This window comes from Cynocephalus volans, chromosome 8 (assembly GCF_027409185.1).
Source record: "Cynocephalus volans isolate mCynVol1 chromosome 8, mCynVol1.pri, whole genome shotgun sequence".
Lineage (NCBI taxonomy): Eukaryota > Metazoa > Chordata > Mammalia > Dermoptera > Cynocephalidae > Cynocephalus > Cynocephalus volans.
Genome location: NC_084467.1, coordinates 128,367,471 through 128,384,525, shown reverse-complemented (window position 1 = coordinate 128,384,525; position 17,055 = coordinate 128,367,471). Strand labels below are relative to the sequence as shown.

The window sequence follows — 17,055 nt, the reverse complement described above, 5'->3', positions numbered from 1 at the left end:
TTTGAAACAATAGTACCACCTCCCACCACCTTTTCCAAGTCTGCCCTCTTATATAATAATAAAATATAAATTGCTGCTGGTTTGTATCTTTTCTGGAACAAAGCTTACTAATATCAAATTTTACTTAGGGTGCCTGCTTGCAAATCTGAAAACATACATGTAACACTTAAAACTTCTAGTTATCAATATGTGGTCTAGAATAAAATGAAAAGGAAGCACTTATATTGTGGCATTACCAACACCTAGGACCAAATGTCTTGTGGCTGAGTCCTCTTCCCACAGCTCTCTTCTGCAGGGGAAGAGCATCAGAAATTAGTAACTACAACTTCACTTGATCACTAAGTTCTGATAGCTCCTACCACATTCTGAGCTGGTAAAATAGTTTTATTGACTATGTGCCCCAAAGAACATACTTACGTCAATCTGTAAATTATACCACTGTAACATACACATTAAAACTTAAGTTTCTACACCTCTTGCATATTAACAAAAACCCTTCATGTTCTACAGGTAACCTGCACTATTCAAAGATCTGGAGCAATTTTCAAGAAATCTGTACCCTCTCCCACCCCATTAAGATTATTCAGCTCTGATGTCATTTCCAACATGGAAATGTATGAAAATCAAGTGCCAAGGAGCCAGGAACACAACTGGAAACCAAGGCCAAATAATTTCCAAAAATTCCTATACATACTAGTATTTTTCATAGTAATAAACAGATGGAAATCCTAGGCACACAGCCTTAATAAAAGTAGCAATATTTAACAAGAGTTTTACTGCAGAGCAGTTTTTAAATTTGATTACTCAGGATCAGAAACACAAGGGATGCCAACCAGAAAGAAACTTTAGGTAACCAAATTCATAATAGGATTATCATAAACATGTTTCTAATTCAGAGTAAAGCATTACTGTGCACATTTCCCTGTTTGAAAGTAGTAAGCTTTTCTTTTTCTAGTCTGATCTATGTAGTGGCAAAACAGGCAAAATTACTAAGATCTCTAAAGTCAAGCCTAAAGTAAATACAGAGATAAACTGATTCAACCGGCTGTACAGGCAGACAGGTAAGGTTTATGTATTAAAACTGTCCCCACACAGACTCCTAAAGGTGCTCTTCTGCATTAACAAACCTCACTTTTATCAGTGCCTTTTATCATGAAGGATCCCAAAGTGCTTTTCTGAGTTCTTCATCTACTACACAATCCATTGTGGGCTATGGCCACCTCAAGTGGCTGACAAAAAAGGGGTATGAAAACAGTTTGAGGAGAAAACTGTACTTAGATGACTCGCGAGAAAGAAAAATCAAGATAGGTAACATGTCTTACCCATTCCATAGTTTTCACATAACCATGATTTATATTTTAAGCTTGGGTGAGGGGGAGAGTGGGGGGAGAGGGAGGAAAGGGGAGGGAAAAAAAATGAAAGACAATGGGGAAGCCTATAATAATCCTATTACTTTTTTGCTATTCCAAAAATGTAGCATCTGAATTCAGATCTCCCTTAAATATTTACTTTGTAAGTAATTCATTTGGCAATAGAGTTTAAAACGTTAATTTGTTTCCTGACTATATTTGCCAAAAAAAAAAAAAAAAAAGGAGGTGGGAGGGGAGGGAAAAAAAGAAAAAAAAAAAGGGAAAAAAGGTATTGGGGGGAAAAGGGAGAAAAAAAAGAAATTAAAAAAAAAAAAAAAAAAGGAATGAATTAAAGCAGTTATCTTGATTAAGTCCACTAAAACAATGAATGCCTGGATATACGGTTATGGGTCCAGAGGCATTTTAAGACATGGTTCAGAGACAGATTCTTGCTCTGTTGGCTGTTAACACTGTACTAACCTTCATGTCTTGTTCAGCTTTCAACGCAGCCTGGGCCTGATTACCTCTGACTCCAGATAGTGATCCACAAGGACCCCTGGCTACATGTGGCAAACGAGCATGGCTCATGAGGCCTGTGGTCAGCGGAGGAGGCATCTGACTGGCCAGTGCCATTGGTGGCCTCTGAACAGGCGCTGGGAAGGTGTTAGTATGTGGGGCTCTTACCAATGGAGGGACCAGGTTAGGCTGAGAGAGGATCTGAGTGAAAAAACAAAACATACAACATTGAACTGTTAAAAAAAAAAAAAAAAAAAAAAAAAAAAAGCCAACTAGACCAGGTTGGCTTATTTCAGAGTAAATCTGTGCCCATCCTGCCAGTGATAGGAAGAGTATGGACTGTGTCATCCATTAACAGGGATAAGGAACAAACAGGCCATGCTTGGAGAGTTTAACAGAAAAATTAGGCAAAGCATGCTATGGCACTTCAGTTGGTTCTAGCATCTCAGCTGCAAATTCTGAAGGAGGAATAGAAAGGCTATTAATTAGGGTATCTTTTAAAAGGGTGCAACTGCAGAAAAGGCACATACCTATACGAAGCATAATGTGAAGATAAATAAAATTAATACTAATTCAACAAATGGGTGTTTTCTCAGAAACCAATTCTAGTAAGTGCATCATTATGATCAGCAAAGGTAAGAAAAGCTAACATTTTTTACATATATATTAAAACATGTTTTTGGAAATTCTACTTCAACTGCACATAGATACTTCTTTAAAAAAAAAACAACCCATTTTAAACCTAGCAAACTTCAAGCACTGGGACCCTTCGCTGAAAAGTCAACTTCTTCAAAAAAGATAAAATAGGACTCAAATTAATGATCAGAGCTGTGTGGGGAATCTTTTGACTATTTCTATTGTCTGCTTTAGAACTAAACAATCACTACATGCGTGTAGCTACAAATCGCAAATAATACATTTGAATATCATAAATTTACTATTAAAATCAGAAACTATTTTTCTTTAAAAACTACTTAACTGGTTAACAAAAGGCAAGATTATAAAATCAGAGTATTTAGTCAGATTAGCGATCATTTGTAAGTAAATACTACTCGTTCTCACTTATATTTGCCCACCTGGGGTGCAAACTGTGTAGGAAATGGTTGTGTCATTCTCACAGTGGCAGGGGCTGACTGGAACTGCTTCTGATAGACAATGCTGTTCATTTTGCTGGACTGGCTGTTGGGACTTGTGGAAGTAGCCCTTGGAAAGAAGCCATCAGTGGTCAGTATAGTAGTGCCAAGTAAATAATGCTGTTAGATTTTTACAGACATTGTTCTTGGTATTTTCATCACACTTGGGAGTGGATAAAAATTTACTATGGTGAGTTACCAAACACTGTGGTAGGAGAGAGACATTGGAGGGGCAGAGGTAAGAAAGGATACTAGCTAGATTTGCCCTATATTAAAAGAATTTTCTTAAAATAAAGTATCACAAATACATTCTTAAAAATTTTAAAACAACACTTTAGATAAAACTATCAGAATGAATATCTCAACTCCTTTTCTGCTTAATGGAGGACTGGTGACATGTTAGATATTCAACAAACAAATGGTGATCAATTATTTTGAAATTTCATAAGCAAATGTAAATGCTCAATTTACCGGAAGGGACTAGATGTTGGTGTGGTGCTTCTACCACCGATTGGGGGTGTGCCTGGTTTTATATCAATGCCACTTCCAAAGGCCTTTAGTTCCATTTCAGACATCTGAGAATAAGCATTAAAAAAACATTTCTTCAATTCCATAAGCAAAGTCCTATGTTAAATGGCCTGTATATGAAGGCTTAATCTAGGAAAGGGCAAAGAAACTTAGTACAAAAATCCTACAGTTAGGTTTCAAATATCAAGCCGAATAGACTTAGAATTAAATAAGTTTAAAAGACTCTATAAATCCAATTTCCATAAAATTTGTGAATTCTTCATTATTAGGTAAAAACCAGAGGGGGCCAAACAACACATTAAAAGCAAATAGATAAACTGCAACAATTGGTTTATACTTGTTATATACACAACTCTACAAATACTTCTGAGCTAGATTTAAAATAGAATACATCAATTTTATTTTTAAAGACTTCACAGATGCATATATATGAACACATGGACTTAAATTCTCAAATAAGCTGTGCAAATTTCTCTTTACTTACTTTTCCTGTGGTTGCAATCATGCTATGCTGTGTTCCAGCAGGAATTAATCCTCTAAAAGGCTGGCTTACTTGTGCAGGACGGCTCAGACTCTGAGCCTGTGCTTGTGGGGTGGTATGCTGTAATGGTGGCTGAAGAGTCTGAGGCAAAGCAATTAGAGGCTGCCCCGTAGAACCAAAATTAGGCAGAGAGAGCTGCGATGCTGGTAAGGGTACTGTTACCTAGAAAACAAGCAAAAAGAAACTGCAGCAATTTGCTTATACCTGTATACATATCTCTGTAACTATACACAACTCTACAAATACTTTTAAGATTTAAAATAGAATACATCAATCTATTAAAATTATTTCACATACAAATCTTTTACTTAGTGACTATTTCCATTTCTTTTATTAAAGTGCAACAACAAAATAGTTTAGTTAATGCTACTTATAGTGAAGAAACTATATAATTATGACTATAATTGAATATATCCACAGTACATCTTAAATAACCACAAAATACATGTGAATAAAGTTTAAGAAAGTAGTCACAAGTTTCCAAATAGATATTTTTATAGTGTATTCAGGTTTGGTCAAAATGAGCTTTGACAAAAAGAAAGAGAACCTTGCAGTTTTCATACACACAGCATTTAATCTGAATGTCAGTAAGACAATATACTTATAATTGTCACTCCGTAAAATAGCAACCAAAAACAGTTATGAGAAAATGACTAATGGTTTGCCTTTCTCCCCTAGCCCTCCACCAACTTTTAAAGAGTAAGCTGATTAATGGTATTACTAGTGATATTACTAAAAAAACCCAAAAAACCATACATTGTTTCACTGAAAATTATTATTGCATTCATACATTTAAGGAAGGTGTTTGTCATTTATATTCTGTCACACTGTCTTATGTATTATATTAACTGGTCTGACAGTCTTCAGAGAATCTTCCTTCACCTTGAGCACTAATGAGTAAGCCACCTATTACATTTAAATGTGAATGTATATTCTGGACAATGCTCTTCAAACTTTTATTAAAAAACAGACTTTAAACTGGGGGAAGAGTGTAGAGAGGGGTGAATGACTGAAGCACTTTCCACTCCCAGTGGACCCTATGGAATTCCCAGGACACCTCAGTGAACAGTCTGAAAACCATTACTCCTCCATCTTCCCATCTTGGTTCTATTTAAATGTCCAAACAAGAACAAAAGCAATAAAAATAATGATAAAGAAAATCAAGGAAATTTACCATGCCATAGTTTACCTGCTGGAGAGCACTTGGTGACTGGGCAGTGTTATAAAAATTTGTCTGACCAGGCTGTTGTACTTGTCCAGAATAAAGATTTGAAGCCTGGGTAAGATTTGCTCTAGCCTAGAAAAAAAAATTCGTAAGAAAACAGCAATAAGACTGAAAAATTTTCCAATTCAGAGATGGAGGTTATGACTTCAAAGAAATGGCTAGCAATTTTAGAATTAGATAAAAAGGAAGATCTTTGTTTTTTCATTGTCTTTTAACATCTTTTCTTTATAAAATGTTTCCTTAAAATATTCTGCTGCATAGAAATACAATGACCATGCATCATTCTAGCCCATGCCTTACCTGGAGAAGATGTGTATCAATCAGTTGGGAACCTCCTAGTCCTGATGCCTGTCCCAGCTGATGTTCATACAATATAGGAATAGGCTGAGTATTTGAAGTTTGTTGAAAGGCAAGACCAGACTGTGCCTTGGCAAGTTCCTGGTGTTGGACAGCTGGAAAGTTGTGGATAGCAGTACCAGAAAGGACCACAGATGGCTGGGATAAACTGCTTTGCATAAAGGCTGGCTGAGATCTATGTAAGTATTAAAGAGAAAAAGCTAGTATTAGAAGGTAATTTTATCTGGAATCTGGAAATCTTAAGAGCAAGTATCCCAAATGACCAAGTACTCTAATTAGTAGAGAAATCAAGCTCCACATGTAAAAGTTCTGGAAAAAGGCTTGCTTTCCCTGAAAAACCAGATTTCCCCCCTTGAACAATGAAAATAATCATCTTTTTATGTGTTCAGTACAAAGCTCAGAACCAAATCCGTTTTTCTCTTTGGTGACATTTTATTCTAACTTATAGCACCCATAGCCCTGACTACTTTTTTCTTTTGGCTGGACTGTACAGGGATCGAACCCTGGACCTTGGTGTTACCAGCACCACACTCTAGCCAACTGACCAGCTGCCCTTTTATTATTTGTATTGCATTACTTCTCCTTACATATTTCATATAAACAGCCTCGAGACCTGTATGGAATAAAACAAGAGTAACAGCTCACATCAGGATTACCCATAAAGTTTTTTTTTTTTTTTTTTTTTTTAATATGATGCTGAAATCTAACCCCAGACTGCCCTTTCCATCTCTGGGAAGCTTTCACTTTATACTTTTAAGATGCTGAGACAAAGAATAAGTAACTATATCGAAGTAGTGGATTAAAGATAACATGAATAAATAACGTTATGCTTTGTTAAAACTGACCTATGTGGCAAGAACAAAAGCCATTAAGCAGGAGTGCTAGTCTAGGATCACAAATAATCTTCACAATGTCTACTTACAACTTATCTTTCAAATATTAAGTAGGAAAACATGAATATGGTGTTAGAAACTATCCTGTCCTTGCAGAAATCAATTAAGGGATTCTTTATGAATAAATATTATGCTGAATAGGTTATGGAGAAAGCAAGGAGTACTTAGGGATACAAACTGCTTTCAAAACATAAACCCTGTGACTTCTAATTAGAAGCTACGAGCCACAATTACATATATGTCTTACATTATATTCCTGTTGAATGAGGCCGATCTTAAAAAGTACATCTTCCAAGACAATTGGTAAAATGGGGATTACACATAGAATGTCAGTGCATTGCTACTCTATCTCCCATGGCTATGAAAAGACATTACTAATTAATCATTGTACTCTTTTTTCACAGATCTGGAAAGTGGTTGCAAACTTTTCAACAGTATTTTAAGCAACCAATACCAATTATTTTAAAGATAATTCCAAGATAATTCCAAGATAATTCCAAACCTAATAGTATGAAAAAGATTTCCTCTAACTTCTAGGTAGGATAAATAGTTTTACTTCTACAGGGAAAGAATGTCTTGGAATAACTAAACTAAATGACAGTTACACAGAGTAACATATAATGCCCCCTAACATACTGTAGTTATCTGTCATGCCTCTGCTCTTACACAGAGAAGACTGGATTTATAGTTGTTAGCAGCCAGAGGGCATGTAAACTTTTAAGTCCTTCAGCAGCTATTTTCTGTGATTTCTTGTTCTGGGGTTGTTGTTGAACAGTTCTTCAAGAAGCTTTGAGGCCTGACTTTAATAAAGTCTGGCTGAAATTAACAGAGGCTGAGCTCACGACACATAATCAACATGCTTAATTATTTAATATAGGTTATAACCCAGATATCCTACCTTTAGGGGAGAAGAAAGGAGAAGTAGTGATTGTGGCAAGGAGGCTCTGCAATTACACTGTTTTCAACATTACAAACATAACTTTTAAAGCATTTACCTGTATGGTTGAAGCGAAGAACTGAATAATTCCTGAGCCTGGGAAACTGCAGGTCCAGCCCCCAAACTCAGTTGGGCTTGATGCTGCCCTTGCAGTGGTGCATAAATAGGAATTGGAATCTGCTGAACTGAAGTTGGCTGCAACACAATGAAAAAAAATTATGTATATAAATATATATGAACAGTATACATGCTAATCACAACACTAGGAAAAATAAAAATTTCAGACATGAAAATAAAAGATTAACACCACATATAAGCTCCCTTTTAAAACAAAGTCAAATGTAAACATCTAAATTTTTCTTTCAACCCATTACTTTTCTACATTGTGAACCATTAAACTTGGGAAATTTCGCAAAGTTTTAAAATTTTGCTAATAGCATATCAAGGTAATCATGGATAGGTTATAACTTCAAAGAGTCTATTACTTGTAGCCCAAGGTAACTAATACAACCATAAAAATGCCAGGAAACAAATAAGGATGGTAAGAGCCTTTGCTATTTACCTGAGAGAGACCTGGTTGGAAGCCTTGTTGCTGAGCCAAGGATGGTGGAGCCAATCGTGCATGTTGGGTATTGAATAAATGACTTGTGTCCATATAGAAAGTTGGGATTGGAGCTACAGACCATCAAGAAAAACAAGCAGTCATAAATGTCAAATTTCAGAACTTTCCAAACAGTAAATAAACACCAAAGTTTTGCAGCAGATTTCAAATCAAGCAAGCCTTCTGAAAATTAGTGCAGCCATAAAAAAGTAGAAATGTGAAAAGATGCAAATGCAAAAAGTTACAAAACTTCCAGTAGACAGGTACATGCAAATTAAAACAATGTAACTTCAGTACTTGTGAAAGTATGTAAAAATAGACACTCTCAATACTCTGCCAATGGGGTATATTTTGGTAAAGTTCCACATAATCTACTAAAATTGAAAACGAACCTACCCATTGTACCAATAAATCCACTCCAATTTTAAATCTATTTACAAGAACTTAGCAAAATATTTAAAAAGAATTGACATTTAATAATTAGAAGAGTTTTGTATAGATTCCGAACACATTTCTATGTACGAGCTTTCATAGTATACATACTATTTTGTGACTTGCTATTTTTATATAGTAGTATATTCTGAAGAACTTCCTATATTCATTTGTCACTGTTATAAACAATAGGGCAATGAACACCCTCATACATAATCTCCGACGAACAGGTTATGTTCATTTGTATGATAAGATTCCTACCTATGAAACTATTACTATAGTGACTATGTACACGTTAATTCTCCAAGATACTTTTCAAAAAGAATTATGCCAATTTGTATACTTAGAGCAATGTACTTTAAGTGCCTATTCTAGTAATACTTGTATCTTTACAGATACTGGGTTTTATTTAACAGATGCTAGGTATTATATCAATCTTTCTATCAAAGGCAAGAAATATCCTCATTCTTATTATTATTTTTTTTCCTTTTTAAAAAATGCTTGTCTCAAGGATTGACTCTCATAGATTGCAGCAAGGGAGCTGCTCGGCTACATACAAAACCCTGACCCAGAAGCAGATTGTCTATGAATGGTTTAGCACCAGTTTCCCCACAAATGTGTATTGCATGACAGGCTCACTGTTCTTTTATTTTGAATTTAAATCATCAGTGAGTTTGAATATTTGTTAATGTTTCAGATCAACATTACTATATTCAGTAGGACAAACTATCCCACCACCACTTTATAAGTTTTTTCTTCTTTGCTATTTCTACGTTTACTCTTACCCAAGAATTTTATTATCAAATGTCAAATTTGAGATAACAAAACTTTTTGTAATTTAACTGGAATAGCATCAAATGTTTAAATTATTTTTCAAACCAATAATTTGTCTAACTATATAAGAAACAATTGGCTATAATATATACACAAGAAATAACTGCCACAAGCCCAAGAATACATGTTAAGGAGAGAGAGGATTCAACTCTGTAAGGGGAAATATTTGCAAAGCAGATTAAAAAAATATTTAAACTTAAAAGGGTAACTAAAAAGAGAAAAATTAAGCATTTAAAAGTCTTCGTTTTCGAAATTCCTTTATATCCAATCCTAAAAATGTTACCTGCTGCAGACTGAGACACATAAACTTGTGGACTCTGTTGTTGCTGAGCAATAAGGGATGGCATACAGCTTAACTGTGAAAAATGACTTGCAGAAGGCAGGCTGCTTGTCTGTAATTGCTGGGGTTTCACTTTACAAATATTAGGAGGGTCCGATGTGGTTGTAGATTTTGTACTCAAAGAAGAGGTAGTGTATGTACCAGCTCCTATATTTGGGGGAGGGATAAAATAAAGGGGAAAATATAGCATATTTAAAAGTGCTACTCTTGTGCACAGTACCAATCAGAAAATGGAAAATTAATGTTTATGCCCATCATGTACTAATATACTGCCTCAGCCCAAAGTGGATATGAGAAGGTGGCTTACAAAAGGAAGAAACACATCACCAAATGCAAACATGACCATAAAATCTAGAAAAATATAAATAATAGAAAATTAAAATGAGGAAGAAAACAAAACACAAAACTCATGGTGGCTGTTACAGTTTAGCCTCAAATTGCTATTTAGTTTTTAATCATCACAAAGAAAAAAGGATACTCAAGAGCTTCATTCATTTACGACCAAGCACAGATATAAGGACACAGAAGGACATACTGCTGTACTTTAGGAATAATTATGAATATGAATGAGCCTTGAGAAATCTCAATTACTCCTAAAAAGTCATATAAACTTAAAGTTAGGTTTTGTTCTCTCTCCTGCAAAAACTGGTATATTATAATACCTTAAAAACATACAAAGTACTTAATGAATACATGGAACTGTAAAACTTAAATCTTGAAGGGTCAATTAGTTCTGCTGATCAGTGAGCTATAATGAGTAACACTGGAGCAAACAGACAATACTGGTATTTGATTAAAAAGTGAGATAGTTATTATCTTCAAACCTCAGATGATGTTCTACCTGAGAGTTGACCAAGATTTAGGTGCCTGTGTTCTTCCAGTTGAGTCTCTAACCAGTAGGATGACTGCACAAGAAGGTCTTTCGTAAAAAGTTATCCTAGTCAAGGGGAACAGAAGGAATCTAGACCCGGGGAAAGGAGGTAGTTGGGTTCCAAATAAAGAACTAGAAACCTTCCCAGTCCCATTGTTTCCAAATCTTCCTACCACACTCTCCTGCTTCCTTTATAGCATACCCACCCACGCCCCCTATGCCAGTAGACTGAGGCCCAAGCTGGTCTACTAAGTGCAAGTGAAGATGCCTTGGCAAATGGGTGGTAGGGAACGCTTGAAAGGGTTTTAAAGAGGGAAGAGCTATAGTTGGAACACTGTTTAATTTGAAATTTTGGTGCAGTGTACAATCTCTAGGTTTGTCCTTAATACATACTTCTGATTCCAGTAATACCAAAATAACTATAGTACAACCCAAAGACTAGTTTAGGTGGTACTTAAAACTAGCACAGTATGCCAGAATATTGAAAAACAATAACAGGGTAATTTAAAAAGTTCATGAAAAAATTGAATTAAAAGATAACATAAATCGTTCCATGAACTTTTTTGAAGACCCCATGTACTGCAACCACTAAGTAAGAACCAGTCAAAGAAAGTAAACTTTGTGCTGGATATATTTTATATCTATTGGAAAGGAGCTTCTCATTGCTTTGGAAATAATCAGAAAACATTGGGAAATCTTGTTTTCAACAAAATAAATGTGGCTGCATATATGGTAAAGGGCAAGGGGTGCACTTTTCTAGAGTTGAGCATTTTGGAAATACCTTCTGTAATTTTTTAAGAGCTGTATTCTGCTCCAAAGGAGACAGTTCAATGAAGAGATTACACACTAGTGAAAATTTAAGTAAAAAGGCAAGAAAAGTACATTCTACCTTCAGGCTCTGATGGACTTTAAAAAAAAACCCAAACCCCTCAAAACCCAAAAACCAATGAATTTTATCGCTCAAAGAGCAGAGGTTGGAAATTCTCTACCCTTAACTCTTCACCAGAAAATATATGTAACCTCAATATGTTTAGGCCAATAGCTCCTTCAAATTAGATACAGATTGAAAAATATTTAAAAACTGTGTATTACTGGCCAGCCACCAAAATAAATAAATAAATAAAAGCTGTGTGATTCTGTGTTATTTCTGACCTGATCCAGTTAGTTGTATATGGGTAAAAAATGACAATCAAAAGGTGAACTTCACAGAAAAATTCGGGGGAGAAAGAAAAATTTTTTCCCCCACCAATCACTATCTGTTATTTACGGAGGGAGTGATGGGGATGGTGGGAAACAAAAGAGCTAGCAAAATTTCTTTTAGTAAGCTATGAATAAATATTTGCTGAAGTAAGAAAAACTGGGAGAGGGCAGAGTGGGGGAAGGGGTAAGAGTGGCAAGAAGTTTTACAAAACAGCTGATAATTATCTCATGTACAATCTTACATCTTTTGTAAATATGGTCATGTGCTGTATAACCACTAATACTGGAGCAAACAGACAATACTTGTATTGGACCACATATACAATAGTGGCCCCATAACATTATAATATTTCTACTATACCTTTTTTATTGTACCTTTTCTATGTTTAAATATGTTCAGATACACAAATACCACTGTATTACAATAGCCTACAGTATTCAGTACAGTAACACACCATACAGGTTTACAGCCTAAGAACAATAGGCTATACCATAAAGCCTAGGTGTATAGTGGGCTATACCATCTAGATCTGCGTAAGTACATTCTACGATATTCGCACAATGATGAAATCACCTAATGATGCATTTCTCAGAATGTATCCCTACTGTTGAGCAGTGCATGACTGTTAATACTTCTTTGGGGGGACAGTGAATAGGAGACTATTATAAGAAATTTTTAATAATTCAAGATATTTACAGGTGAGGTACAAAAAAAGTTCTACCTGATAGCGATGTTGTAGGAGTGACTGAAGCAACAGGAATCTGAGGCATCGATGCACTTGAGAACGAATTGTAATTAGCGGTGCTTGGTCCAGAGGCACTGCTACTGACTCCACTTGCAATTGGAGGTGCTGTGGAAGTTACTGGAGACCCCTTTTCCCTTAGGTTTGGAGAATTCTCCCATGCCTTTCGTGCAGACTCCATCTGCAATAAAATGGACGTCTTTTAAACCAACGAAAAAAGTTAACACAGAACTTATTATACAAATACACACACACACATATACATACATATGTGTACATATATGTATCAATATTTAAATTCCAAATCTTTCAAAAAGCACAAAAATGAAAGACCAAGACCCTAAGGGCTTTCAAACCTTTCATTTGCCCCTTTATCTTTCCTCCCTTACTCAAATTGGGAGGTGGTGGGGTTCAGTTATGTTTCTACAGAGAATCTATTGATGGTTTTGAGAAACAGGTCAGTGAACTATAAAGTCACAGCTCTTGTATCTTCTAAACATGAGCCCACTATACCTACCAGTGAATAAGGAAAGGAAATACCATGCTCTTTTAGGAATGACTTAAGGCTCTGCCTCTAGTAGAAAAGGCCCTCAATAAATAGCCGTTCCATCATTCTGTCTTCTTAAGCCAATGTCTCACAAAGGGCACATGGAAGGCACCTTTTGGTTGGCTGTTTTGTTCACAGCATTTTAAAAGGCAACGTAACTAGTTTTAGGCTTGGGTGCAATAGAAACACTTCCTCTTTCATATCCAGACCTCATTAAGCATTGTAGGTACTGGCTGCAGCCATTTGCACTTGTGGTCCCTGGTTGTAGCTGTAGTCTCCTACTTTCTTAAAAGGCAGAAACAGTTCTTATTTCAATCTTTCTAGAACAGCACTCTTCAGCAATGTTCAGCAGACAGAAATGCAAGCCACATTGTGTAATTTTAAATTTCCTATCACCCACATTTCAAAAAGTAAAAATAAATAGGTAATATCAATTTTGATAACATATTTTATTTAACCCAATATATCTACAATATATAACTGAAAGTTATCAACATAAAAACGGAGATGGTTTACTTTTTTTAATATTAAAATTTCAGATGCAGCATCTATTTTATTCTTCACTTACAGCACATCTCAATTTTCAAACGAAATGTGGACTAGCCACACTTTGAGTACTCAATAGCTACATGTGGATATTCGATTCTGAATTGGGGAGCACAGATGCAGATTCTCAAATATCATGAGGCTACTTTAACAAAAGGGAACAGCTACATAGATTTTGAAGTTTTTAGTACTACCAGTCAAAATACTAGGCCTGGGCCGAGCCCGTGGCGCACTTGGTATAGTGCTGCACTGGGAGCGCAGCAACGCTCCCGCCACGGGTTCGGATCCTATATAAGAATGACTGGTGCACTCACTGGCTAAGTGCCGGTCACGAAAAAACGACAAAAAAAAAAAAAAAAAAAATACTAGGCCTAAGATAATCTGTAAGTTCCAGTTGTGATGATTTACAAGTTAACATTTTTAATACCATTGTTAGGAATTTTGCCCTTCCTCCCTTTTAAAACATTATTCACAATTTATCCTTTTCTTAATGACTTATTGTCATTATTGTACATTCAAAATATAGAACACATTTATGTTCAAGAAAAGTCTTTTCCTCACAATCACCTTGTTGATTTCAAATGTGTTTTATTTCAAAATAAGTCTTGAGGGAAACTTAGGAAGTTAGCCATAATGCAATTTGCTTGTACCATCTGAGATTTTTTAGAGAAATTTGATAGAGTACAATGTCTTTCACACCACTTTACTGTGTGAAGAACTCATTATTTTTAACTATACTCATTTTTCCTCTTGGCAAATATACTGTCAATGATGTTCATGTAATAAAAGTTTTCTATATATATTACTCAAGGAGAGATGTCAGAAGAAGTAAGAAATAAAAAACCAGAGAAGGTTTTAGGCTAATGCAATTTAATTTAAATTTATTTTAATTCTAAATAATAAAATAAAAACATAAAATAAAAAAATAAATAAAAATAATTCTATATTATTTCTTCTTAGAATGTTAGAAACAAGAATGAAAGGAAACATTAATTAGATATTCTGAAGAATTAACAACTGGCTTGAAAAATAAAGATGACATATTTGTTTATGTAAAATTAGATTATTGCCCTGAATAGTACAATGATAAAACCACACTAATTATAAGACAAAGTAAGGAACACAGATTAAGATAGGCATTCAAGTAGAAAAAAAACAACAAAGGCTGAACAGGAATTGGCAATAAACAATAAGGACTGGGTAAAGACAGGGATGACATAAAGCAGAGGATGTTGAGGTTGCTGCCTTACAAAATTTTATAGTCGAAAACTTGCATTTATTAAGTCTCTTACAAAGAGTTGGGGGCTAAGGAGACAAGGGCTCAGGAGGCTGGGGACTCAAGTAGAAAGAGTTCAGAAATGAACACTGGCCACATCATAAAACAACTTTCTCCTCTCTTTCCTGAAGACCATCAGAGGGATTCACTGTCAACCAGTGCAACATTAGGAAGCTCTGCTATAACAGAGTTTAAGTATTTGTCCCCAAATCCTCACTTTATTTCATGTTTGTACTTTTTAAAAAAATACTGACTAATCCTGAGGTGAAGTGATTTAAAATACTCTCAAATAACTCAATTCTAAAAAAAAAGCATTAACATAGCTCAAAACTTACTAAAATCTCTTTTGCCCCCTAACTAAAGTTAACTAACAAAAATCAAATCAAAATCTCCTGATGTTGCTTATAAAGAGCACACTTGTATTAATCAATCACCTTTTCATAAAATATTCTAATCCCTATGTTGCAAATTTACCTCAATTCACACATGACTTATAGGAAAGGCAGAAAATTAGTATTCTTATCACTCTCAATACTTAGGATTTGGGTAACAAATCATAAAAAACATGGAATACCAAGCTGGAAATTTTTTTATTTTTTTTTGTACACAGCTAATATATCCAAAAACTATTAAAATCTCTGAGAGGAACTCAACACAAACGTGGAATATAAATGCTCTCCTGGATTTTTGAGACAAAATTCACAAGCATAATAGGCCTCACTTTAAATATGAGAATATCAAGTCACTGCTAAGTGATGCTAGAAGCTAAAAAAAATTTTCCCCACCTTCAAAAGCTGAAAAAATTTAAGGTATAATTTGACATCACTGTATCTCCTCAGTTTAGTATACTGTTGCTTACCACATAAAACTAGTAAAAAATACCAAAAGAATACTGTTAAGTCCCCTTGCCTGCAATAATTAAGGACCCTTAGCAATGAATGTCATACATACCTTGAAGGTGAGACTGAAAGTAGTGGGAGGAACTGAAGTTAGGCTGGAGCTCTGCTGAATAGTCTCCCTCTTAGGGAGGGGGAGGGTGTTGGGCAGGGGCACCTGAAAAGACAGGCAACACATATCACAATCTAACTAAGTCTGCTACAAAAGCCCCATTAAAGATAATGCTGAAGTACTCTAAGGGTGGTGTTTATTTTTCATCAGAGCTAAAAGGAATATCTGATTACTTAGAGTTATACTGTGTTTATAGTAGCTGATAATTATGGACATCTCAGATAAAATTTCTGAAGAGAAACACTATCTGCCTTTTTATGCATAAATTAGCAGGAAAAAAATCTGCCCCAAATGTTAAGTTGTACACATGAAAGCAGTACTTCTTAATGTGTATTTGAATCACCCTGGTGATGTTGTTGGAATGCAGATTTTGATTCAGATGGTCTGGGGTAAGGCCTGAAACTCTGCATTTCAGACAAGCTCTCAGGTGATGCTGATGTTGCTGGTCCATAGGCTGCACTTTGTACAGCAAAGCTCTAAGGAATATAACCTTCACCATAAACTAAGGGATCTGCAGGCTCTACCAGAGGTATTTAACATGACAATGAAAATAAAAGAAATTAATCTCTTTCCCTCAATAAAGTCAAACTTTCTTAGAACTAGATTCAAGAACAAAAGTTAGCTTAGGAGGAAAGTATGGAGTATTACCCCCACCTCATTACACTAAACAAATTGTTTTACTATAGTAATAAAATGATTATGACAAACATTGTTAGTAAATTGAAGATATTAGAGACTCACTACCTTTGCCTTTTTACTTTTTTCCCTCTAAGTCTCTGGATCTTGAGATTTTATTATGTACCTGTACTACATGTTTTCTTCTAATGGTTCACTCAGTTGTTCAGGTAAAACGACTAGGATACTTGGGGATTTTAAAATAATCACTTTGTGATACTATGGACTATCTAACGGGGATTTGTAATACCAGGGACTACTTAATGGACATTTTTTTATAAGTCTTGAAAGTAGTTGTGCTATAATAATCAAAAACAACACCTGCATTAAATCTGCAAGATACAAAACGATTGTAACATTAGGTAATACTAACCAACAGATATCAGTTAAAATCATTAAAAAGTGTATTAAGCCTCAATAAGAGAAATAAGCCTCATTAAATTATATATTTTTTTAGAAAGACAAAAGTTCTATGTATAAAATAGAACTCCTAAGTAGACTAA

At 35.0% G+C, this 17,055-nt stretch overlaps 1 protein-coding gene across 14 annotated transcripts in view; it reads right to left on the bottom strand.

The window, feature by feature from the left end:
• The window catches only part of PRRC2C (proline rich coiled-coil 2C), an 89,918-nt gene that overhangs the window by 2,148 nt on the left and 70,715 nt on the right, over positions 1–17,055 (bottom strand). For 4 of the 14 annotated variants that reach the window (XM_063103826.1, XM_063103827.1, XM_063103830.1 and 1 more), the window contains exons 24-34: positions 15,821–15,922; positions 12,480–12,681; positions 9,630–9,833; positions 8,042–8,154; positions 7,538–7,674; positions 5,593–5,824; positions 5,242–5,364; positions 4,011–4,229; positions 3,470–3,573; positions 2,942–3,068; positions 1,830–2,066 (exon numbers count right to left, since the gene is read on the bottom strand). In XM_063103826.1, the coding sequence (XP_062959896.1) occupies positions 1,830–2,066; positions 2,942–3,068; positions 3,470–3,573; positions 4,011–4,229; positions 5,242–5,364; positions 5,593–5,824; positions 7,538–7,674; positions 8,042–8,154; positions 9,630–9,833; positions 12,480–12,681; positions 15,821–15,922 (1,800 nt within the window). Of the gene's footprint in view, positions 1–236; positions 290–1,829; positions 2,067–2,941; positions 3,069–3,469; positions 3,574–4,010; positions 4,230–5,241; positions 5,365–5,592; positions 5,825–7,537; positions 7,675–8,041; positions 8,155–9,629; positions 9,834–12,479; positions 12,682–15,820; positions 15,923–17,055 lie in introns of those variants that run through there. The other 10 variants (XM_063103829.1, XM_063103831.1, XM_063103835.1 and 7 more) reach the window with 8 other exon arrangements.